Source organism: Dryobates pubescens, chromosome 15 (genome assembly GCF_014839835.1).
Source record: "Dryobates pubescens isolate bDryPub1 chromosome 15, bDryPub1.pri, whole genome shotgun sequence".
NCBI lineage: Eukaryota > Metazoa > Chordata > Aves > Piciformes > Picidae > Dryobates > Dryobates pubescens.
Genome location: NC_071626.1, coordinates 17,171,723 through 17,197,729, shown reverse-complemented (window position 1 = coordinate 17,197,729; position 26,007 = coordinate 17,171,723). Strand labels below are relative to the sequence as shown.

General features: G+C 43.1%; 1 protein-coding gene across 4 annotated transcripts in view; it reads right to left on the bottom strand.

The window, feature by feature from the left end:
- Positions 1–11,852: 11,852 nt before the first annotated feature.
- The window catches only part of DENND5B (DENN domain containing 5B), a 104,593-nt gene continuing 90,438 nt past the window's right edge, over positions 11,853–26,007 (bottom strand). For all 4 annotated transcript variants that reach the window (XM_054167628.1, XM_054167630.1, XM_054167629.1 and 1 more), the window contains 9 exons: positions 24,260–24,388; positions 22,737–22,858; positions 20,028–20,173; positions 18,340–18,458; positions 16,964–17,151; positions 15,087–15,169; positions 14,797–14,923; positions 13,837–14,011; positions 11,853–12,636 (listed from right to left, as the gene is read on the bottom strand). In XM_054167628.1, coding sequence (XP_054023603.1) covers positions 12,453–12,636; positions 13,837–14,011; positions 14,797–14,923; positions 15,087–15,169; positions 16,964–17,151; positions 18,340–18,458; positions 20,028–20,173; positions 22,737–22,858; positions 24,260–24,388 — 1,273 coding nt within the window. In that variant the 3' untranslated portion in view covers positions 11,853–12,452. The remainder of the gene's footprint in view (positions 12,637–13,836; positions 14,012–14,796; positions 14,924–15,086; positions 15,170–16,963; positions 17,152–18,339; positions 18,459–20,027; positions 20,174–22,736; positions 22,859–24,259; positions 24,389–26,007) is intronic.

Below are 26,007 nucleotides of genomic sequence, written 5' to 3'. Positions count from 1 at the left end.
GGCTGAGAAAGAACAAAACACAAGGGCAGGTAGTCAGAAGACCATCTGTGGTGGCTAGAGAGCAATGCTTCAGCATGACAGGCTTTTTCTCTTGAGCTCTCTCTCAACTGAAATCAAGCAGGTAAACAGGGATACTTGGAAACAGAACCTAGGGAAGCTGATTGTTCTTTGTTGTGGTTCAGGAATGAGATTTTACCCTGGTATCTGAAATCCTGTGCATCATGGTCAGTACGGGAGGGAACAGGATTCCTAGGGGCAGCTGCCATAAAGGATTATCTCACAGGTGTATACACATATTCTAGGCTCATACCCAGAATGCTGTTAAATAGAACCAAGCAACATGAGTCAGTATGTTTCCAGGTTAAAGCTTCACCCATCACCATTCTTTGGAGATTTTGTAGCCTACAGGTGTATTCTCAGTGACACTGATTTTTAATCTATAGTATCAGCAGGCACAACAAGGGTTCCCCTTTCTGGAGAAAACAAACAAACAAACCCCCTACCCCTCTATCCCAATCAACAACAAATCAATCAAACAAACCTCACCAAAAAAACAGAACAAAAACCCAACCCCAAACCAAACAAAAATAATAAAAAATAAAACACCCCCCCCCCCAAAAAAACAAGCCACCAACCAAACAACAAAACCCAAACCCAAACCAACCAACCACCACCACAAAAATACCCAATCCAGAGAAGAACAAAAGATCTCAGATCACAGAAGAGCTAGGTGAAGAATGACATCAACCTAGCACTGAGATAAGCCCAGGAAAGGAAAATGGTGCTTTGAAGGAGGTGAGTTTCAGATTTAAGACTTTGACTTCAGGAAGCCACAGAAACTATGGAGAAAACATGTCTCAGTAAGCAGTTTTGACTCAGGCAAAGCAAGGCAATGATACCTCACCAAGCTCAGGTGCAAGTGACTAGTCTCATAAGGGGATGGCATCTTGCTGCCCTTATTGCCAAACTGCCAGACAGACACAGCGCTTACAAATCTCTGGTGAGGAAGAGCTGTGGGCAGACTTGGCTAACCAGGAGAAGGAGGTGGTGGGAGGAGATGGTCTCTGAATGAAATTTGCAGAACCTGGAGTCCTGATCACAAGCTTTGAAGAAGCAGCCAAGAACCAAGTGGAAATCTACCACTGAGATCTGGAGGAAGAGCTGGAGGCAAAAATTTTTGCAAGGGTAAGAAGGAATGGAGTTGGCTGACAAAGCCATCACATAACACAGATAACTTCAGATAGCTTAATTGGATTGAATCAGCTAATTAGACTGCAACAAATCAACCAGATTTGACACATAACATCCTCTAAATACAAGCCAAGGGCAGACAGAGGAAAAGGGCAAGCAGTGAGAAAACAGCATGAAGGGAGGAGACAGTAGGATACATCCCCCTTCCTCAGGGGAGAGGAATCTCTCTCTGAAAATTAGAAGAAGATAAGGAAAGGTGAAAGACTTTCCAGGAGGAAATCTTCACTCAAAAAATCACATAAATAAGGGGAGGTAGAAGCAGGATGGGTGAGCTTCAGACAAAGTGTGAGCAGATGCTGATCACAGGGATTCCCAAAAGCACGTTTGGTCTCAGAACGTGTGGTCATAGCTGGAAAACAACTCTACAGGGTAATGGAAGAGATTTAAATAAACCCAAATCAGGACACTTAATTTTCTTACCTTAGTGACTTCCCTCAGGTCTGACTGCCTGTTCATATTGCAAATTACAGCATGCAGAGAAGTCAAGGGCACCAGATGATGCCTCCAGGGCAGAAGTGGCAGAGCCTGAGCCACAGAGCTAATGTACAGCAGGAACCCTTGCTACACAGGCACAGAGTGATGGGATAGATATCCTAGAGCCAGCAGGAAAGGTTCTGTCTTCACTGACCTACTAATGCAGACAACAGCAAGGTATTGGAGAGAAGGAATAAAAGAGGGTACCAGTCCTGGAAGGCCAGGGAAGTATTTTGCAAATTATCTGCATTTCCAGGAAAGGTTTATGAAACCTCTCAGGATGGAGAGAGCAGTTTTTGAAGCAGAAGCATTTAGGACTTCCATACCACATACCTTTCAGCTTCCAAATAAATATCTGGTTAGAGCCACAGCTGAAATTTCCCTTTCTGACTGGAGTACTGGTTTTATTTGTGAGGTGTTAAGGCTGATTAGGTGCCATGGGAGGGGAGATACTCATCTGGGACTGAGCTCACCTGAGCAAGTTGGAAGCTCAGCAGAACACCAGTGCCATGAAGTGTATGGGATGTGCAGGAACCCCAGCTTCCCTGAAGGAATGCAGGTAAGCATGCATAGGGTGGTTCCCTGAGTGAAGGCATCCCAAAGTGAGTTCATGCTCCTCCTAGGAGCTCCAGGGCCTCCCAGGGAAGCTGAACAAGAGCAGCCGGCAGGGATGGCCGGGCCATGAGCAGCTGCCCTGGGATAGCATTGTCCTTCAGGCATGTGCAATCTCTGAAAACCAGCTAAACAAAGTGATTGTTACTTACAGAGTAATGTGCTGGCCAATCAGAGACACTTCAGAACTGGTCTTTCTAAAACCAGCTAGCAGTGTGGTTTCTGAGATGCTATTTTCAGCATGCTGTCAAAACAAATCTCTTTCCATAGCTGAACGGACTGACTTTTCAGGACAACTAACCTTAGCAGTGGCTGAACCAATCATAATGCAAGATTTCAAACCCAAGAGCAATATTTACTGATAGATTTGTGTTATCTATAAGGAAGGAAGTAGAAAACCTGAACAGTATGAAAGTGACCTCTTGAGCTGGTCTTTCTTTGCCTTGTGAGTGCTGGAGCTGAGCAGCACTTGCACTTAGAAGTGATTAGGGAATGATGAACATCTAATTCACACCATGTAATACAAGAAGTCTGAGTATAGGCTAAATTCCTTCCATTTGGGGCAATTGTTAACTGCTGGATGGCAAGCAAAACAGTTCAAGGTTTCAGACACTTTGTGCCATCCAGTACCAGCCATGGTCCCAGACATACCAGAGTCTGCAGGTCTTACCAGCCTGGTGTTTGTGCTGCTTCTAGATCCTCAAGCTGCTTCAGAACAGAGAGGTCCAACACATTTAGACAGACAAAGTCAAGAGAAGTAGCTCACCTGCAACCCTCGAGTGCAAGAATGTTGGTACTGGTACCCATCAAGCTGAGAAGACCCAGGCCTTTCCCAGTTGTGTGTAAGCATTCAAATGCTTCTTACTTCAGGCCAAGTTTACCCTCTTATGAAACACATCCTGCTGTAAATCAGAATAAGTAGCTATTCATAGGAGGGGTTTCACGTATGCTGTTCTGTAAGGCAGCAGCAGCATTTTATAAGCTGTGGCTAATGGCCTCCCAGCATCCTCTGAGTCAGCATGTCTGTCAGGGCAAGAAAACAGAAGCAGAAAACGTCATCTGCCTGTGTGAAATTCATACAGGGTCCTTGCCAAAACACTGAGAATAGCCAGCTACAGCATCCTAACTACATTTCTCATTGAAATTTAGACTGAGTTGGTGGGGCACAATCTCTTCAATGTGGAAGCCCTATCTTGATATGGTGGGGTAACAGCTGGTTTAGACTTGAAACAACCATAAAACTCTTGAAGAAGCATGTTCCTTTCACTGATGGTTTCCCATTGTCACCAAGGGCTTCTAAAACTCACCTATATTCTATGTATGATCCTACGAATGCAAGTATTTTCCTCTTCATTGAGGGAACAAGTGCACCAAACTTCTCTGAGATGAGTAAATAACTTGCTGCTGGAAAAGTCCTGTTTTGCACTCAGGTAGGAGTGACAATGCCCATAGCAGCAAGAAACGACAAATAGCACTAACATTTAACCAACTACATAGTATATGTACCCTAAAATGATCTTACCAAAATCCCACCTTCCAACGTATTCATCAAAGTAAGTAAAGTCATCCACGCCATACAGTTGGCAAAAAAACCCAGCTGTAGGACCACACATGGTGTCAGAAGGAGAGCAGAGAATCTCCTGCCTCAGGAAAACAATTTGCATTGTGTCCAGCAACAAATAAGCCCTGTTCTCTTATCAGGAAGCTGGGGCTGGCACAGAACACCAACCCTTGTTCTCAGGTTGTGAGGTGTCTCTGACCAGCATGACCATGTCTAGGGTCAACAAGGGTTAGCTTTCGAAGATGGATGAAAGCAGTGCCTGTACATACACAGATCGATTCCAGCACAGAGCAAGCTAAGCACACTCTGGTTATTCTCTGTTAAGGAACTGGGGACTCTTCTGGCTGGGCAAAACCCACCTGGTCTGAATTGTACTGAATATAGCTTGGTATGAAAGTTTAAAAAAAAAAAAAAAAGGTGCCAGCTTTTATGTTTCATGTTGTTCATCAATACAGGATGCCCAGGGTTTGACAAAAGTCACTGACAGCTGCTACCTGACACTGCTTCCAGGCTATTCAACCTGTTGCTCCCTGAGCAGCTTATTCTTTATGGACTCATATTGGCTGTAGTACAAATTCTGAGCACTAGATGAGGCTGAATTCAGACCTAAAAGCAGTATCTTGGACCAAAGTTTTTCACTAGACAGAGAGAATTTTTTTCTGACACCAAAACAAGACAGAAACTGTGATTCTTGGTTTTATAGAGGAAGTACAATGGTATCTTTGGCCCTGGTCTGATTGCAAGATGGAAAATATATTGACTCAGCAGGACATTTGTGCCTGTGAATCTGATACTATGGGACAAGCAACTTCAACTGAGATCATATGATGAGATGGCCTCCTAGATCAAACAAAGAAAATAAGTTTTAAAACATCTGGTCTCATGTCTAACTTCATGAATAATTTGTTTCCCAAACCTTGCCAATTGCAGGAGTAGATAGGCTTACATTTACCTGCCTGCACAAAGCCTGCAAGACTGTTCAGAACAGAGCAGAAATGGACTCAAATAAGTACACAGGCTTAGCCTTTGTTAATGCTACAGAGGGTTGATACTGGATGTCTTCCTATTCAAAATAAGTTATAGGAAGTTGAATCAATCTATGAGAACAACAGAAGCTAAACTTAAAAAGCCTACAACTGGAGGGCTGCCAGTCTTCTCTTACCTCCCAGCTGGTATCAGCTGTTAGAGTGGCACCTCCTTCATTGATAATGTGACTACCATTTAAAAGAACCACCCTACATGAAATGTCTGTATTGAAGGGTTTTGACTCTGGCCTTTCAGCAGAGAACAGATCTGGACTGTTATTGATTGCCCTTTCACCAGACTGTGTCCCATTGCGGTGGGAAGAATGAAAACAAATGGTTAATAAGACCAAAAGTCCCTTCTGTTAGAGGTTCCACTTCTTCCTTTGCTTTTGGGTCAGCTGAGTTGTGAAATGATGCTAGCTCTTGTGCAGGCTTAGTTATTTCAAATGTAGAGTAGTGTGTGTAGCTCTGACTTCAGGGGGTTAGAATAACTTTTCTGGCTAAGACTGCAGATGTGTTTGCTCTGGGCTGAGCTCATGGCTGGTCTGTAAGCTTAAATTACACACCCAGACTTCCAGCATGCCAAAATGCATAAGATTCCTGCTTAGTCACCTTTTGTCTTGACTGTTGTGCTCTCTTCCTCCCTAATGCAGCTTTTGGTACTGCAGCACAATGGGCAGCACTGGGTGTGCCATGATAGACCCTTCTGCCCCATGGTCAGGCCTCCGAATTCTCCTCCAGCCACACCTGACTTCATCAAACTCTTTGACTTGCACTGCAGCATAGCAGCAGAGTGTGTGCCAGTGTTTTGCCTGCTCTCGAGGCACCGCTCCATTGCTTCTCACCTTTTTTACCTTAAAAACATTGTGGGAGAGTGCTGGCTGTCCACCTGCAAGCTTCAGCCTCTACAAGCCCCAGCCTCCTCTACACTACCTTGCCAGGGCTGGCAGCCATGTTGCTCCACATGGCTACACCATGAGGTTTACAACATCCCACCTATTCCACCGTACTGTCAGATGGCAGGACCTTTTACTGGTCCGGTTTCAGCTTGACAGGGCAGCTCTGTTGCAGCCTTAGTCAGTGGTTTCTTCAGACCAGCACAGGGCATGAGGACCCCATTCTTCCCTCCACAGGAACTCACAGGTTATCAAGGCTGTGGTCCCTTTGCTACCTTGAAGAAATTATGGCTCTGTTTTCCCCTAGGCATTCACACAGAACTTGTCATGGCCTTCTAGAATTCCTGCATGGTTCTGCCAGTTTCCTGTGGGCTGGCTGAGGTGAGCCAGTGGAGTACACAAGGCAGCAGATAGAGAAGAGGATGCAAACATTCATGCTCCATTTGCTGTTCTACTTACAGCCCCCAAAGTTGCTTTCCCCTGAGCCTGCATGGTCCTCTCTAGCTCTGTCTTCCTCAGCTCTCCTGCTCTTACTCTTTACTTTGATCCTGTGTTGTCCTCTTGCTTTTTTATCTTCCTCAATTTATTTTTTATTTTATACCTTTGATAACTCCTTGGCCATCCTGCCTCTTTTGCAGTCCCTCCTCAATCTTGTTGCTGAACAATGCTTATCTGTACAGGTTTGCATAAAAGCAGAATCAACTCTAAATGTCTTCATGATTTCTGTTTAGGAAATGGAGCATATAGGAGTGCTATGCTTCAGCCCACGCTGTTCAGCTGGGCTCTACATGCTCATGTCATTCCACAGAGTCCCTCATTTTGCCATCTTTGAAGTCACAACTGGAGAAGAATTAGATCAGCTTTATTCTGTAGTGTCTTTATCAGGTGCAGCAAGAAACCAAGCAGTTTCACTTACTTGTTTTTACCCCAAGGGTTCATTTTGTGCTTGGACAAAACACACTTGTATTTGGATTGATAGAAATATGAATACTCAAAAGCTGAGTGTCTTTATATCAGACTCAACTTTGTTACTAGTTTCACATTCATTTTTCCCTTTATTTTACATTATGTCAGGTTTGCTCTTGAACATGCCTTGTGCATTTAGCCAGAGGTTCAAGAACAATCTCCTGTCTCATCCAAGCTTTTTCCTCTTGCTTTAATGTGTTTTGTCTATTTCTTTGCTACTTTTGCTGAGAACACGGTGCCCTTGGAAAAATCTTGTTTTGCTGCATAGAGCACACCCTTTCAATCAGTACTAACTTTAGAGACAGGCAAAGCACAATGCAAAGGTTTTCAGACAGCTTTGGCCCCTGTCAACTGTTTGTCTTTCTGTATTTCATGCATTTTTAATTGTACACACTTCTGCTTGTCTCCAGTTTTATTCTTCATTATCCTGTGTTACTGTTACTATGAATGGGAAACTTTCAACAGGTTTAAGAACATGAATGCTAGGTACAGCCATGGGGTGGTATTGCCCTTTTATGTTCCCAGAATACATTTTTTCCAAAAATGATTGTTTTGTGTGTGTAAATGTCCGGTGCACCACATCTCTTTTCATCCATCTTCGTACTATTTATCTAGTCAGCAATAAGAGACCATGTGCAAGAGGTTTAGATCTCACGACAGCCTATAGCCGCACTAACTCCAAGCTGGTGGGTTCTTATTATCTGGTCTGATTTAGAGCACATATTTACCTCATGGGGTAATGAAAATTCAAAAGCTGTGTGTCCTTTTTTCCCTCTCCCATTTCATATAAAGGTGAGCTTGGCTAAAGGATAAAATATTTGTCTGGTTCCATCCTCTTTTGACAGAAGAAGTTCTGACAGAGGAGCTGAAATGCCCTGTAAAGTCTGCAGGAATACAAATGGGCCTATTAAAGTGTCAGCATTCCTCCAGAACTAGAGCCTTCCACTGACAAATCATCTCTATAGTGGCTTTGGCAGATAGCTTGCCTTAACCAGCCACTGGATAGCAGACTTGTACAGTAATTTTCCCACTCCATTCACATCCTGTACTGAGCTCAAACCAGCTTATAATGATACGTATTTGATGGAATAGTAGGGGAGAAAATAGGAATGTCAGCAATTAAATACTCCCTGACTGCAATGACAGGAGCCTCAACCTCTGAGCTGACAGAGCGACAGATGGGGAAGGTGGGTCACACTTAATTTGGGCATAATTTGTTCCAACAAGTTTACCTGAAACATTTGCAAGGAACAAACTAGACTGGTGAGCTTATTTCAGTTCCTACCTAGGCAAGTTTTCTCAGTTTTCTTCAACTTACCTTCGTCAGAAAACATTGCAGTGTTTCCAGACTGCATCAATGACAGCACAGTGGAGAGGAAGCTATTTGTACTTCCTCATCTGGACAAGTTTAGTCCTGCTTTACTTCAAGTACTTACTGCCTTTAACATGTCAGATCCCACTATCTTCAATTTACATACCTAAGCCTAAGGTGTATTAAGTACTCTATTGAAATTTGACCACATGCTGTATATATTTCATTCACTCTTATAGGATCCCATAAATTTGCTGCTACGCTGTGATAAACATCACTGTCATACACTCCAGCTACTCAGGGAGAGAGCAATCCAGGCTGCCAGCAAATACAATTTCACTGCAATCCTCTTTCTTCCTTTTGATCAGCCATGCTTTCCACCAAACCTTGAAAATGGCTAAACTTCAGCATCAGGGAAGGGAAGAAGGGCAGATTTTGAGAGTGGACCCTTGGAAGCCCTGTCCCCATCTTTGCTCCAGTGAGCTCCCAGCACCAGAAGTCGCTATTGGCTGAGTAATTTTGTTCTGCTCCTTCCATTTACAAAACATGCCCTCCAGGTTCAGATGAGCACTTGGACTTGAGACACAGATCTCCCAGTTCCTCTGCAAGGAGAAAGTGACACCAACCGTTATTCTCACAGTTTTATTTGTAAAGGACATTGCATGAAAAGCTGTATTTCAATGTACTTCAAAACCTGAAAAACCTATGTCAGTTTTTTTTTTTGTGGTATGTATGTTAAAGTGCTTGAGATAACAATACTTTTACTAATGTCATCTTGAAAAGAATCCAGTTCTTATTCAGTCAGTAATAATGTAAAGATAAAATATACTTAATGGAAACATTTAAGGATCATTTTAAGCTATACAGGGTACATTTGTACATTTCAAGTGTAACATACAACATTTCCCCTTATGAAGTGCACCTTCATTGGATTGAAAGAAGTCCTTTCTCTCAAAGACGCCATTGCGCACCTATTCTAAAGAAGACATTTTTGAACCATGACATCTAATGACACAAACTGACTTGGAATAAACATGAGTAGATTTTTTCACTAAACAGCAGAATTTAGCTCATTTCAGAGAATTATAAATACACGTTTTGTACATAGTGAGGCATCTGATTCTCTGACTCCTTTGAGTTACCACGCTGGGTGTTAGTATAACAGGACCATGAAAACTCAGATGTCTGCAGAGAGGCATTGGATGGGAATTTTTTCTTGCCTCTGTTTTTTCCAGAAAACAACCCCCCCCAAACACTGCAAAAAACAGATACCAGAGATCATTGGTCTTTTCTAAGCTTCCCTTTCTCAACCAAAGAAGGTGCTTTAACACTCAAGTAAAAAACTGTGTTAGCTTAGAAGAATCCTGATGGGTTTCTTGCCATTCTATCAGGAAGAATGGTTTCTGTAAAATGTCCAGAAACCCCCCTCAATTTTCAATAACAAAAGTAGTCTACTAAAATAAAAATTCATCATACATGGTAAACATACCCTACAAAGAACCATACTCCAAGGCTGTAAAATAACTAGTCTAGGAATCTGAGGCGCTCAGCTGCGCCCCTTGCAACACAGGGTGTTTTATTGCCTACAAGGAAATATTAGACGTACATGATTTTTATTGTATTGTTATTATTAATATGATGTGAAACCTGACAAAACCAAACAAGTCAACAGTTGCTGAAAAAGCTGATGTGAAGTTGTGTTAAAGTTAAGTGCCAGAAGCTCCTTAATGCAGTTTGAAACAGGGGAAGGCCCTATTTTGAATATTAAAATTTCTCAGGCTGATTTATTTTAACTGAAGAAAGACTTCACGCAGTTATTACCCTTCTCCCTGGGTCTGGTTTATTCATCTATGCTCGACCTTTAGAGGTGCCCACTTGTCCTGATTGCACTTAACCTGTGTCACATTGGGCATATGTTATGACTGCTTAAGTCATAAGTAGGCTTTGGAGAAGTCTGCAGCAGTACACTTTTGAAACATATCCAGCAAGCAAATGCAGATGATACTGTGAAGAAATCTAAGGACTAAAGAGGTTATTATTTCAGTAAAATGAAAGTCACTCAGACTGGGTTGGGCTTGAAAATTCATGTATAGCAGCTATTAGACATAAAAGGCCTGATCTGCAGCAGAAATCAAAACATCCTAAGCAGTCATTACCAAATAATGCTGCCACATGGTTTCTGGTGCTAAATGTATAATTTATTGATAGAGTTAAGTACTAGGGGCGGCATTTTCAATTGCTGCTAAGGAGCTGTCATGCATCTTCTGCTGAGTTAAGCAGACTTGCCTGGCCACACATCCCTAACATTCAGCTATCTCTGGAATCCAGATGATCGTTGGGGTCCCTTCCAACTTGGCATTCTGTCATTCCAAATGTCACATTTCTGGAAATGTAAGAGAGATGTCACACTGTTGGGGGCTCTGGCTACTAACTCATGACACCTTCATGTTACTCACACCTACAGTACTGACATCGCAGTGCTGCCTGAAGTATTTGCGATGAGTTTAGTCAGTTTAAGGAAGGAAGTACAAGCCCAGGCGGAAAGAACTGTTACTCAAAGCTGGAACACTCATTAAAGTCAATGACTCCCTGACATGTTATTTTACTTCTTTCTTAGAAACAAAGTGACTTCTATAACATAAAACTCCCCCCTTCTAATGAAACAAAGTCACAAGAGGAGTTTTCTTCTGGCTGGGAATGTGATATGAAACTTAGACACTAAAGTGAGTGCTGGTGTAAGAACTGGACAGCAGAATGACCACAGGAAATTAGAGAAGCTTTGACAAATGGTAGGTGAGAATGCAAACCCTCATTTTCATCCTCTTTCCTTTTCCTTAGCTTTCATTCCTCTCTTCACCAAGTGCACACTATACCAAGACCTGCTATGGCCCTCCTAATGCTACTTGATAGCACAGCACAAGGCAATACACCTACAGTACCAGCTAGGGGCCTTCCCCAAGCCACACCCAACAGTGAGAGATCCACAGAAATCCACTAATTAAGTGGCTAAGATCATAGGGAATAAACATGTGAAAACACAACTGGCCTCCAAAAACTAAACCCAGATGAAATTAACTATGCCCTAAGATCCTTCCCACTCCCACCCACAAGCATGGAAAATGCACTCCATATTTGCTGCATGGTATCCACGTGATGGTTTCAATGCAACCTCCTTTTTACGTTTTTAGCATACAGGATTTTAGTTGCTCCCACTGCCTCTTCACGAGCTGTATTACACTGCTCAGTTAATGTGTTTGTAGGAGAGACACCTCAAAATACCCAAGTGAGATTCTTTTTTTGTTTTGTTTGTTTTAGTTTGGTATCTGGATAGTTTGACGGGATAAAGGAAGACTCAGAACCTGTCAGCATTGGAAAACCAGCTGACACAGGTCAGTAGCACAGCAACATCGGTGTTTGTGGCTCTGCAGCAATGATTCTTCTCAAGTACAGCAAGAATTTTATATTAAACAAATTCCTCAGAATGAGAAAGAAAGAAAAAAAAATCACCCACAACACAGACTGGCTGAGGGTGTCATTACATGTACACAGGTGAAGGACACACCAAGTGAGTCAAGCAATCCATCATTCCCCATCTCAGGCTGCAGCAGCACCACTTACACAGGTCTCATACTCAGGCTCTGCGGCTGACAGTTGTCCTCCCCTCCAGTGTTCAAGCATTTCAGCACTTGTCCCCCCTTTTGGAGATCAACAAAAGTGACACAAAAGACCTTACAGAAAAAAAATTGACTCAAAGGTCGAGTCTTCAAACAAACAAACACAAACCTAGGAGAGACTATGTACAGTCAGTAAACCAGCATTTGCTTACATTTCCAAGAGTGAGACAATCCCAATGGCTATGTAAGGGTATCTGCCATATGAATTTGCAATACCTGAAAAAAGCCCTGCTGAGTTTGCACTGTATTTACACATTGATTGGCTTCTTCCTTGCAAGCAAGTAGCAACATCCCTTCCCACCTCAGTCTTTCCCTCCCGCCAGGTCCTTCCCCTGGGGTTAAGCTACTCATAATCAAGAACAAGAACATTTAGTCTAAGAAAAATTTCTTAGAGTAATATAATTTCTTAAAGAAGATAGCATATTTACACACATCTAACACATGAAAATACTCTATTTTATACTAAATTTCTGTTTCAAATAAACTACAATACTGCATCTTAGCTTTCTGCAGCTTTAGAGGACAGTCCCCGTTGGGCAGAAACCAGGCTTCCCACTCCCACTTCAGCTGGCAGCTTTGCCTTACAGTGGTGCACTACCATCGTGTTCAAGTCCTGACAGGTCTCCTGTTGTGGTTTGCTTGCTTGGGAAAGGAATAAATGAAGTTCTCAGCAAAGCCATGCTAAACATCCACTCCTTTAATAAGTGATCCTTCTAGGATGATGTTGAAATCTTGCAATGTCTGTAGGACACGGATAAGGGAGTTGACAGTCATGCGGTCCCGTAAGAGAGCATTCTCCTCATACATCCTTGTAATGGGTGGGCATTCTGCCAACAATGGGATCCACTGAGAGAGCAAGTGGTCCCTGCAAAAAGTATGAAAGGAATTATTTTAGCAGGGTACAACACACCTCTAACTGAATTTCTTCTCCAAGAATACAACCCACATTTTTCCTCTTTTTGTGGTGATGAATGTTGTTTTCACATGAAAGTGTCCTGTAATCTGTAATCAAGTATAATTATAACCCTTGATATTGGAATAGAATAGAATTAACCAGGTTGGAAGAGACCTTTGAGATCCTCGAGTCCAACCTATCACCTAACACTATCAACTAAACCATGGCATCAAGCACTCCATCCAATCTCCTCCTAAACACTCCCAGCGATGGTGACTCTACCACCTCCCCGGGCAGCCCATTCCAATGGCCAATCACTCTTTCTATGAGGAACTTCTTCCTAACATCTAGCCTAAACCTCCCCTGATGCAGCTTGAGACTGTCCTCTTGTTCTGGTGCTGGTTGGCTGGGAGAAGAGACCAGCCTCCACCTGGCTACAACCTCCCTTCAGGTAGCTGTAGACAGCAATAAGGTCTCCCCTGAGCCTCCTCTTCTCCAGGCTAGTATTGTTAGTAAAATCCTGGTAACTGAATGTAGTGTAGGAATGAAGATGGAAAGATACCAGCAGAATTGGACAACCGACTTTGGAAGAATTCAGCAATATTTTCAGATCAGGAACAGGGAAAGTGAAACTCAGGAGAACACAAAGACTGCTTTCCAACCAGTTTTCCATGTATCCAGACAGACAAGACAAAAATTGTACTTATTTCTACATGTACTAACTTCCATCCTCCAAAATACAACTAAGTCGCTCTCACTATGGCCCTCTTACAAGTGCAAGACAGAAAGCATTCTATTAGGAAATAAAGATTCATCTAGAATAGTATAACAGACATCACATTTTCATTGGCAATGTGATTCAATGATGACTTAGAAATGCACCAGCGCTTGCAAAGGAACTCTGAGCTCCCAAAGCCAGTACTTCATCAAAAACACCATTTCAAGACAAATTTCATACCTATGACTGTCAAGTTAACAGTTATACAAGAGCACAAAACATTTTTAGAAGTTTAAACCCTGCTTCATTGCTTCATTTTTTGCCTAAAATAGGTACTGGATAATAGATAGGTATGAGATATCTTAAAATGGAAAACTACAGGTAATAGCAATGCAAAAATATTCTTCCAGTTCAACGCAAGAAGACACATATAAAGAACAGCAGTTAGGTACCTTGTCCCCAGGCAAATCAGAATTTGGAACTTGCCATCCTTTCCAATATTCCTTGGAGCTGTATTGATAGCATTTACATAATGACAGAAGGTCTTGCATGAAGATCTTTGCAGCAAAAGGGCCTCCTCATTGTCTCCAATCTGGTCACTGGTTTCAAAATAAGCAACAACTTTCTCTATGGTAAGGACAAAAATCAGAATCCTGTGAGCAGAAGTCTTTCACTGTGACACAAAATTACACAATGGAATCCTTAAAGAACCCAACCTGCTGAGAGCTATTCCACAGCTTCTATATGAATTTCTCACTCTGAAGACCATAGGCAGGTGGTGATCTCCACCTTTGCTACATAGCAGTGGCCAGCAGACTGGTTGATGCCTAATACTGCACCACAGTACCTATCAATGATTTCATTGTAAGTGATAAAATCAGCTTTGATGTTTTGTATTTTCTGAGTAAGCATTTACCCTCAGGCTAAGTATTTCAACATGCAAGAATGTTTTAAGGGAACAAGCATGTCTTAAATTACCACAACACAGGCCTACAGAGAAGCATCAGTAGAAGACAAGTGCAGTAATTGGGAGAGTTCTCACAACTAGAAATATAAACCTTTCAGGCCCTGCCCTTTTCCAGCTCTCCCCTTAACATCAATCGCTACTCTACTCAACCCTCCAGCCTACCTTCTTTCTGGGTAGAAAAACAGCTGTTTGAACACACATACATGAATGAGTAGAATTTAAAGTGCTCTTAAGTTTCTGCACAGATTCACACTCATCCCTTGTATACAGTTTAGTATTTCTCATCTCCTGTCTTGTTTCTCACTGACTTTAAGTAACCTCCACCAGGTGCTGTGCAGGAACAAACGGCACCCTAGCTGACAAGACTTTGAGGTCTGTGCATGAGTAGTCATTTAGTCATTTTGCCTTAAAGTTTCTTCTGCCTCCAAAGCACATACCAGCTTACCTATGAAATCCCAAATAAAGACATTCTTATGAAAAATGCGAGCTGATTTGAATCCATGGTGGAAGACCTGCTCCAATGCTGCAACCAGACCGTTTTCTCCACACAACAGAATGGTAAGGCTCCCTCTCTGTGCAGAAAGGAAAGTCTGTAAGCACAACTTGCCTTGCTTACACACCGGAAGCTTCAAATACGTAAGTTAACAGTCTGATAGTACTCCAGTTCTGTTTCTGTTCACAAAAGTATTTACATGCATTGTAGGTACCAGGCAAGTGATAAAAAGAAGGAAGTACCTCTTTCTCTGGCTTGTGAAAGTGTTTCACAATATTGTTCACAGCTTCCCCGATTCCCTCTTGGATCTGACCCGCATTAGGTTCTATGAAATGATGGAGAGCATATCAGCTGAAGACACCAACTTTAAAACACTCATCAAATTCTCACAATGACATAACTTGAACTGCAGGAATTATTCTGTAGCTTTAACAGAGTTCAGGCAATAATTTGTCTTTGGTAAACCTGAACCTTAATTACAAGCAACTGACAAGCAACCCTGAAATAGTCAAATAAATCACTCTGCTTAAAAATACACAGCCCAAGGATCTGGCTTGATAAATATTCTATTTGAATTTATCATACCTTGCTCATCACATAGAGTACAGCAACCCTCACATGAAGAGACATGGGCTGGGAGGTTGTAATCCAGTCATTTGACTCAATTCTGTGTGGCAGAGGCCAGAAAACTCAGCAGTCAGTAATTCCTGACTTGAACCTGCATTGTTTTATTGAGCCAAAACAGGCATCTATTTTAGGCACATGTCCTGTCATTCTATCTATATGAGGGGCCACAGGCAGAGAATATCCCTTCCAAGAGTAAGTTATCTTCTGTGTTAAAACATATGCCACACTTCTGTTCTGAATCTTTTTACATGCATGCTTCAACTACTGATTCATGCTATCAATACAGACTAGGGGATGAGGTACTAGAAAGCAGCCCTGTGGAAAAGGATTAGGGGGTGCTGATGGATAAGAAGATGGACATGAGCATGCAGTGTGCACTTGCAGCCCAGAAGGCAAATCACATCCTGGGCTACATCAAAAGATGCATTGCCAGCAGATCCAGAGAACTGATTCTGCCACTTTGCTCTGCTCTGCTAAGACCTCACCTGGAGTACTGTGTACAGGTCTGGAGCCCTCAAATATAGGAAGGACATGGACCTGATGGAGAGGGTCCAGAGGATGGCCACAAAATGATCAGAGGGTTGAACCACCTCTGCTACAAGGACAGGCTGAGTGAGCTGGGATTGTTCAGCCTTACATCAATTGCTAATGACTTGTCCTGCAATTATTTTGGAAGCATTCAGTATCATTTTAGGACATGATAACCTCCACAATTTTTGATAGGTCTAACACAGAGACTCGTGTGCCTTACAAGACAAATGAATTATTGGCCCTTAGCATTCTCGGACCTAAGGAAATGCTCTTGTGCCCACTCCTCCAGTATGGACTCACACATGTGAAGAGCTGCAGAGGTCCCATGGTGGTTTTTAAATGCTGCATCACTCTCAGACGCTAATCTTTCCTTGCTTGACATTTCAGTAGTCATATCCTCTAATTTTACAGGAGCTGGATGGATTTACAAACAGGCTCTACACTGTGCTCATGTGTATGTTTTAGCATAGAATGCCCCACATGCTCTATTGCAGATAGGTGAAGTTACTCTTAAAAGCTAAATGTAGTGATGTGAAGTTGATGTACCCTAGGGTCCCCCTTGATATGTGGTCCTCCAGAAGGCAGCTCACAGCATCCACATCAGGCTCTGAACTATCCTTCAGAGAAGTCTGTCTTCCCATACACTGCAAAGTGAGCCAGGAAGCTGAGCAGCATCAGCTGCTGCAAATTTTGCTGCCTCCCCCTCCCTCATCTCTTATCTCCATGCTCCAAGGAAAGAGATTATTATCTCCTAACTGTCAAATGGGGACATTGAAAGAGGCAATGTACAGTCACAGAGCAAGCAGCAGACACAAACTGGGGCAGGGGAATCACCTCACAGTTGTTCCTCTGCACCAAGCAGATCTTGGAGCAATAGAAGGTCTCCTGTTCACAGGAGCTTTATTTCTCAGCAGTTGCTGCTCATTTCCCTAGGCTTCTGGGGAGAAAGAAAAGTACTTACTGCTGTTCTTCCCTGTAAGGGAAGTGATGCTCAGCCGTCGAGCCATGGTAGGGGATTTCTGTTGGGGTGGGGTACGGCACTGCTTTCCCAGCTCTTCATCAGATGTGGAGGACACCAGCTCTCCAATAAGTATTCGCTCCAAGCTGCCATCGTCAACACCTTTCCCAAGCCACTTTCCACAGGGAAACCTGCCACAAAGCCAGCACAAGCACAGGTCAGCCACACAAAGTCTAGCTTGCTCTCCAAGTCAGAGGGACCACTAGCACACAGAAACTCTGCTAACGGGCAGAGAACAGTCTATAGCCAGAAACTTTTCACAAAGCAGAACTCAGCAGGCAGCACACTGTGCACCACAGCTGACAGGAAAAACCCAGAAAACTATATTCATCCCCATCCTTAGGAAAAGGGAAAACCACAGAGCTTGTGTGCAAGCACAGAACAACAGAAGGTATTGTACACATATTTCATAGGCCACATCTTGTTATCTTGATTTCTGCTGGGTTGTTTTTCACTTGCAACCACAACTGACACTCAGCCTTTCAAAATATTGTGATGACAAGCAATTACATACCCTCACAGAGTTCCCACCCAACTGAAGCCATGACATAGCCTCATATTCAAGCCTCACCTCATTTTATGGCTGTATTTTTTTGACCCCATCTACAGTCCTAATGAAATCCAAGCACATATCCATAGCCCCGGTGCTTGTACCCTATTTCTTCCTACTTTCTCCCTGCACTGTGGCCAAACTTGAGCTCTGAAGCTCACCTCTCTCTATTACAGTTTTCCAAGTCCACAGTTAGAAAAAACAGTAAGTCTGCTTAGCCAGATGCTTTGTAAAACCAAGGGTATGTTAGATCATTTTGACACAAGAGGTATGTACTTAATAGAAGAACTCATCAAAAGCTTTTATTTTCTTGTAATCCAAGTCTCTTATCATGTTATAATATTTAGACATCTGATTTTATTTTATTTTTTTTGAGACAGAAAAAGAAACAAAAAAATTGCCCAGAACTATCATTGCAGCTCTTAGGGTTTAAAGAGTTCATTTGTGTACAATTTTACCACAATACTTTAAATCAAGAGATTCATTACACACAAACATGTGAATCACTTCAGAAGTCTTCATACTGGCTGCCCTGTCTCAGAGAGACATAAAGAACATTCTACATTCAAGTCTCATTTATCAGATTATTTGACCTAAGTAGTGCTTCTGAAATGAGAGAACTGGGGGTGGAGGAAAACAACGCCATCCTATCAGGTACCTGCATCGGCCCACAGTGTTCTGTCAACTGAGAAGATGCTGAATATGTTTTTGTGCTTTCTTTAGATTTAACAGGTAACAATTACAGACAAAATTAAAACTTGTTACTTACCTGTATGTGTGTCCTGTAATTTCGTTTCTGACCATGACACAATCAACCAGCCACTTGGCTAGCAGCCCTGAGTTGTCATGACCAATCTGCACGGTTGTCAGCTTCCCTAAATTTTGGCACTGAAACAAATAGCAGTTTTTACTTGATTTAAAAACAACAGACAACACACACCCACACCCATGCACACATATGGTCTCCAGTGTAGGTTTTCATTTCAGTCCCCTTTGATTTGTACAATAAGTATTTTCAACCAAATACTCAGAGTGTTTTGAAAAGCAGAATCGTTATTTTGAGACAGAGGGAAAGAAATACCTTGAGATAAAACTACTAAAAGCTCGTGAAAAGATTACATTCTTTGTTGTGAGCACTCACTTTGAATATCTCTGAAAAGTATTCATTACAAATTTCTAAGGTAAGGCAGTAAAAAGGCGTGTTTTTGTAGAAGAAATAGATCTTCAGTACGCACATTTTCAGGAATGCAGTTTGATCATACTGATCATAGTGTCGAGAGTCGAGACTTAGTACTTAGCTGCTTCATTATTTTCAAAGATCAGTTTTGCAAGGCAAAAATCACTACCATGAGACCCTCAACACCACAAAGAGACAGAACAAGGAAAACAAGCAACTGTGAATTCCAGTGCAATATGTAATTGTAGGTGGAGCTGGCAGCAACATCTGTTAATGCCACCTAAACACTTCCCTTCTAAGACCTTGGTTTTCATTGCTCCTAATACTGCTAAACATGCAGCTATGGGCTGACATTTTCCCCAGCAGGTGGCTACCCAAGTTGGTATTTTTGGAAACCTTCAGCCAAAGAAATAATCCAGAACAGTTAGTATGGTCCTTAGAAATGCCTGGATATGTTTTTCTTTTCTTGTTAAAAGACTGTAGATCTTTTCTACAAAATACTAATATCTCAGTGAGAGGCAACCACTGTATCACAAAAATATTCTCTTGGCTTCTGTCAAAATCTACCCAATATTAGGCAAAAAGGTTTTTTTCGCTGCAGCTGTTGAAGATCAGTATGCATATTATCGATGGGTGCAGCTTCAATTTTATTTGCAGATTTTCCTACAAAATCACTTCTTACTGAATACAGTACAGCCAGGAGCTACAGAAGCCCAAAGGGGCTTTCCCTGCAACTCCCATTACCAGCTGCTTTGAGGTGGCACCAAGCAACCTATAACTGATGGGTGGGAAAGCAGATGGGAATGCCAGGTAGTCAAACACAAAGAAGCCACAGCAATCCCAGAGAAGAGAGCTCAGTGGGAATGGCATCTCTGCAGTTTCCTGGGAGCACCAAATGAAGCTGGGAAGTTGAAGGGCTCAGGGTTTAGACTGTCTGGTTGGAAGGAAAATGGCAATATCAGGCAAAGAACTGGAGTGTGAGATATGGAAGACAATGAGATGTGGAAATAGATTGGCTAAGTGAGAAGGAGAGCTCTAGTCTGGGACAGGGACAACAGTGAAATCTGTCGTTAAAAGTTGGATGTGCTCACAGGAAACTTTCTTCTAGCACGGGAGGCCCAGACAGCACTATTTTGCCTGTATATATCTGAATGCAGAGCAAATTTGCAATCAAAAATCTCAAATGCTGTGATTTTAAGACAATAAACCCTCACCAAATTAATGTTTTTTCAAAAACACTTTTCAAATTGAAAAGTAAAACATAAAGAGCATGTACTCACCTCAAACGTCATTTCTAGGTGGTTTTTAGGAATCTGCATTACACCTGTATCTCCTAGTTCTCCTGATACACAGATCCATGGGTTTGATGTGGTTATTGCATTGCTTAGTTTTTTGATGGGAATTATCACTGACCTGTAAGGGATCACTAAGAACAGAGAGGTGTGGGAAAGTTAGTCTTGATTCTTTTTTTTCTTCCTTACAATAAACACAATTTCTGGAGGAAACCACATCTCTCTCTTTTTGTCCCACATCTCTGCGGACTAACACAAAGGACTCCTCCCCTGTTTTCCCTGTAACAGCTGATGTAACGGCCGAGACAAACCTCCAGCGTATGCACTGAGCCACAAACCTCCCCGGCCACTGAGCACTGGCGAGGCGTTTCCCGCAGCAGTCTCTCCCGTCGTTCTACAGCTCAGCGAGGGGCCCGGTGCCATCTCGCCAGAGGCGGCGGTGGGCGGCCGGTGCCGCACGGTGGAGCTGCAGCCCCGCGGCACAACCGACCGCCGTCTCCACCGCAGCGCCGGGCCCGTTACTTAGGGCCCGTTACTTACAGCTCCGGGGACAGGGAGAGACCCCGCCGGCCACGACGGGGGAAAAGGCTGAAGGGGCACACAGAAAGTTATGGGGGGAAGGGAAAGTCAGGAGTGCCGGTGCGGCTGTTAATGTCAGCCAAGGTCTGGACATCTCTCCATTAAAAATTGCAGTGCAAGGTCTAGCACCTGGGTTGCAGCAATCCCAAGCACAAGCACAGATTCACACAGGAAACTGTTAGGGGTTGGAAGGGACCTCTGGAGATCATCTAGTCCAACCCCCCCTGCCAGAGCAGGACCATACCTGTGCAACCTGCACTAGATTTTTCTAGTGCAGGTTGCACAGGTATGCATCCAGATGGGTCCTGACAGTCTCAAGAGAAGGAAACTCCACAACCTCTCTGGGGAGCCAGTTCCAGTGCTCTGCGACCCTCATGGTGAAGAAGTTCCTCCTAATGTTGAGGTGGAAACTCCTGTGCTGTAGGGATGCATGGATTGAGCAGCCCTGTGGAGAAGTGCTTGGGGATGAAAAACTGAATATGTGCTGGCAGTGTGCGCTCACAGCCCAGGAACTCAATCACATCCTGGGCTGCACCAAAACAAGTCTGGCAGCCGGTCAAGGGAGGGATTGTTCCCCTCTGCTCCACTCTTGAAAGACCACACCTGGACTACTGTCTCCAACTCAGCACAAGACTGGCATGGACCTCTTGGAGTGAGTCCAGAGGAGAGCCAGGACTGGAGCACCCCTCCTGTGAGGACAAGCTGAGACAGCTGGGGTTGCTCAGCCTAGAGAAGAGAAGGCTTTGGGAAGACCTTCCAGTACTTAAAGGGGGGGGGTCTATGGGAAAAATAGGGAAGGACTCTTCATCCCAGAGTATAGTGATAGGACAAGGGGTAGCATTTTCGAACTGAAAGAGGGTATATTTAGATTAGGTATTAGGAAGAAATCCTTTATTGTGAGGCTGGTGAGACGCTGGAACAGGTTGCCCAGAGAAGTTGTAAATGCCCTATCTCTAGGAATGTTCAAGTCCAGGTTGGATGGTCTAGTGAAAGATGTCCCTGCCCATATCAGGGAGTAACTAGAACATCTTTGAGGTCCCTCCCAACCCAAAACATTCTAGGATTGTATAATTTTTATTATTATTATTTTGTTTTTAAATCTGTGCCACTTACATGTGATTAAGGCAAGGACTGCCACACACCCTGTTTTGGATTGACATACACACTGCACACTAGCACATCAAGACTCTCTCTCCTTTCACAAGCTGCCTTTTTGACCAGGTAAAGGTAAGCTAGCCTTTTTACTTTTTTTGTATGCTATACAATAATATTACACTCAAAATAAATAGCCTAAAATTCCAGGTGTTTGTGCCACAGGGCATAGATGTCGCACTAGATGCCCTGCAGAAAAAAGGTAGTCAAGGATGAATAAATCTCCTTGCGCTGTGGTAGTTCTGAGGGGATTTATTGCTTTAAAAGGAGAAAAAGCAGAATGAGTGCCTGCTTTGACAGCAATGTAAAACTTGCTTCACTTCACTCTGAACAGGCACGGAAATGAAGACAAAGTGCTGCCAAAGCAAATCCAAATAATTGGGTCATCCCATGGGGTCCTGCCTTTACCACATGGCCTAGTGCTAGAGAGAAAGATTCATTTTCAGATTTCAGTACTATCTCTGCTCTCCTCCTTACAAGAGTGTAAGAGAAAGGGAATCACTTTGGCACTTAAGAAGAGATTAAAAAGAGACGTAAAATATACAGCAGAGCACAAAATGCCATGTATTTCATCCTCCAAGATTTCTACCTCCTTTTCAGTCTCTGTAGAGCAGGCTGTTCAGATGCACACTTGGCAAGGGCCAAGGATGTGATTGATTGTGGTGAGGACTTGTCTGGGAGGAAAGAGACCATGCAACTTGGTGGAGAAAATCAAGTACTAGAGTGTCACTCTGCTGATTACTCCCCTTTGTGAAATGCTCTTATCCAGAGCACTCCACCACAACCTTGGCTTTCCAGCTGGTTTCCAAGAGCAACACCCAGCACCTGTGAGCACAGATGCAGTAACCAAGGTTTTCAGATAAAGGCTCCACTACTCAGGCACCAGCAACAGCAACATCACCTCTTACAAGTCATGACAGCAACTAATTTTTATTCAGGGGGAAAACAATTGATTCTCCAACTCACTGATTGTGGTGAAGACGCTCGTGAAGCAAAAGTAATCCACAGCATTGAGTGACAGCAGGTGATAGAGAAACTGCTCCCGTTCCTCTTCACAGCGCAGGAAAGCATAACGCTTGTAAAGTTTCCTGGTAGAAAGAGATACAGTGCCTTTTGTTGTTATTGTTGTGGAAAAAGTATCCTAAAAGGTGTTTGAATCTCAAAACAACACATGCAGACTTGACCTTAATAGTAGGTATGAAAAGTAAGATTCCCCAGCTAATACAAGCTTCTAGAAACCCATTTACCCTCTATGATACTCATTCTACAGATCCCTGCTATCATAGCAAGGCTATAGAGTTCATCTCATTAAAGGACTGGCTTTGGTTTTGCTGCAAAGGACAGATATAAACTAACACTATGGACAACAACAGATCTGAACCAACATACAGCAACCTCATTTCTTGCTCTCCCCACTGTGAATTATCCTTGTCTAAAAACCTAATCTTCCTTCTGCTTCACAGTGTGAGAGGGAAAACTAAGCAGAAGACACCAAACCAGGGAAGGCACCAAGTAGCAGCAGGGGTCCACTACACACCATTGATTGCCCAGTGCAGTGCCTTGGGACACCAGGACACCTGCTTTGAGAAAGCACAGGGCTTGTCACACTGCCTGTAGTCTGAAGGCAACAGACTCCCAAAAAGCTGCCAAGATTAATGGTTGTAGATAAAAACTTCAGGAAAATCAAAGGTCTGCCACCATCCTTTTGGCTGACCACCCAGGAGGTGACTTTCTGCAGCTACTCCTCTTTCTTCCCATTAGCAGATCTGAGTATTTGGTAGCTTCTGGCATAAATCCTATGTGTAACTCATCAGAGCCAGAAATCCATGCAATAACCATGATGTTTTCTTTTCATAAGGTTTGGTGTTTGGGTTTTGTTTGTTTGGTTGGTTGTGGTTTTGTTTGTTTGTTTTGTGTGGCTTTGTTCTTGTTTTGGTGTTGTAGGTTTTTTTGTTTGGTGGTTGTTTTTTTCTCTAAATGCATTCCTTTGGGAAAATAAAGCTAGGGAACATCTACACAGGCAGGTCCTTAAGTACCTGTGCTTGCAAAAGGAGGCAAAGCCAGGACATCCACTAAGAGGCTGAGAGAACTAGCCTTTAACCCAGCTCCTGGGCAGTCCGGGCGGGGGCGGGGGGGGGGGCTGTGTTTGGCTTGTGTCAATGTAACACAGGGCTGTGTGAGAAAATGGACATTTTTCCCCCTTGCTGCTTCATTTGCAGAAGATACAGTGATTGTAGAGCTGTGAAATGGCTTGGATCTGACCAAACCCAAACACCTCTTTCCTGAAAACTGTGATTCATTTTTCATGCAGATGAGCAGACTTCTGCCCTGCCCTCCTCCCCCAACCACCCTCCGTCCTTCAGTCACTTCTACCTAGAAACCACAGTACCCAAACAGGGTGCTTGGCTGTGCCCCAAGCCTGCACAGCACCTTGACACACCACTGAGAAAATCATGAAAGTGAACCTTTGAGAAAAGCAGACAGCTTACTTGGCAAGTGCCTGGTTGGAAAGAAGCTGTTTCAGGTGTTGAGACAAAAGCTTCTTCTCCAGAGAAAGCCTTATCCAGGCTCTGGCTCGTCCCACATCAGTCTTTATCTCGCTCATGTTTTGAACATGCCTGAAATGAGAGGGGACAAAATAAATAAATAAATAAATAAATATCCTGACATAATTTCTAGAGACAGAGACCTCCAGTAGAGCCCTGCACTGTGGCACTGAGAGGCCCAGCAGCTCCAGGCTGGTCCAGGGACATGAGGCAGCCCTCTTCAGAAACGGCAGGTTGCAACCAATTCAGCTGTGTCCTGGGCATTTGCTTGGCTAGGGTCAGCAGAGGTAGATCTGCTCATCTCTGAATTGCTTGAGGTAGATGTCCTCACTGCTAACACTAAAAAGCAGCCACCTTGCAAAACCCAGTTACATCACAGTTGCCCTTTCAAGCTGCTGACAGGAACAGGTATGTGTGGGAGGGTCAAGAACCTATCATATGAGAACATGTAAGAGTTTCTCTGAACCACAGTCTACTCTGAAGGCTACAACAAACCCCTTGATGGCAATAGCAACAGGAATCTGAGAAAAGGAGGATTGTTCAGTGCAAATCTAGCCGGTCACAAGCAGAACCATATTTTCAGGGATATAAAGAGGCCCTAGTGTAAGTGATAATCTGGACAGCCCTCCACATTCCTGGTCTGTAGGAAAGCAGAACTGTTTCATAGTGGCGTTCTTCTATGTTTTTTCTTTTGTTTTGTTGGGTTTTTTTTGGTGGTTTTTGTTGTTTGGGTTTTTTTTAAACTTCCCATGTATCAGCTTGGAGAACACCAGAAGCACTAGTTTTAGTGCACAGGGAGCTTTAGGAGAGGAAGAGAGCTGCCATGGCAGGGCAAAGCTGCTTCCAAAAAAACCAACAACCAAACACTTGGTTAAACAAACAGCAAGAAAAATGTGTAACAGTTTACAGCAGGAGAAAGAAAAAGCTGCAAATTTTGTGTGGTTTGCATGCTAAGTGCAGAGGCAATTCAGCCCTCCAAACCTCTGTGGCATGCCCCAACTATCATCACCTGAGTCTGAACTGATCTCTGTTGTGACTGACTTCCCAACTCCTGTGCCGTCCTTGAAGGACCCCCGTGCATTTATCTGTGTTAGGGAACACGGCAATATTTACTCCAAAGACAGTCCAACAAAGTCAGGCTGTGACTAATGTTTTGCACATTGACTAGTACAGTCTCACTGTCTCGTGCTTTCCCCCATCTGTTATACCTGAGTGCATGCTTGGCACTATATTTAGAGCCTGCATTATTTGAGAAAAATACTGTCCTGTTTACAGAGCTTCTAACATAATGAGACCAGGATCTTAAGGGCAAATCTGTAAAGTACAACTTAATCCTGTCCAGAAATACATATTCACTGTGCAAAAAGGAAGTGGATACCACATGTAGCTGAGAATCATCCTTCTCTGCCAGGCTGACCAACCCAAATTCTCAAAACACAGGTCTACCTCTGCAATCCAAGCTGAGGTCTCTGTGTCACACACTTTTCTGCTGTATGTACATACTTGAAGAACCATCAGGAAGAAACAAGCACTAAGAGTAATGGTAGCTTTCCAATGACAAAACCTGGGTTACTTAAAACTCCTTTTAAAAGAAAAGAAAGAAAAAAAAAAAGAGGGGGGACTTTTTTTATTTTAAAGAAGAAACTTTATTCCTGTTTCCTAATGTGACACATGGATAGCTCTCTGATGGA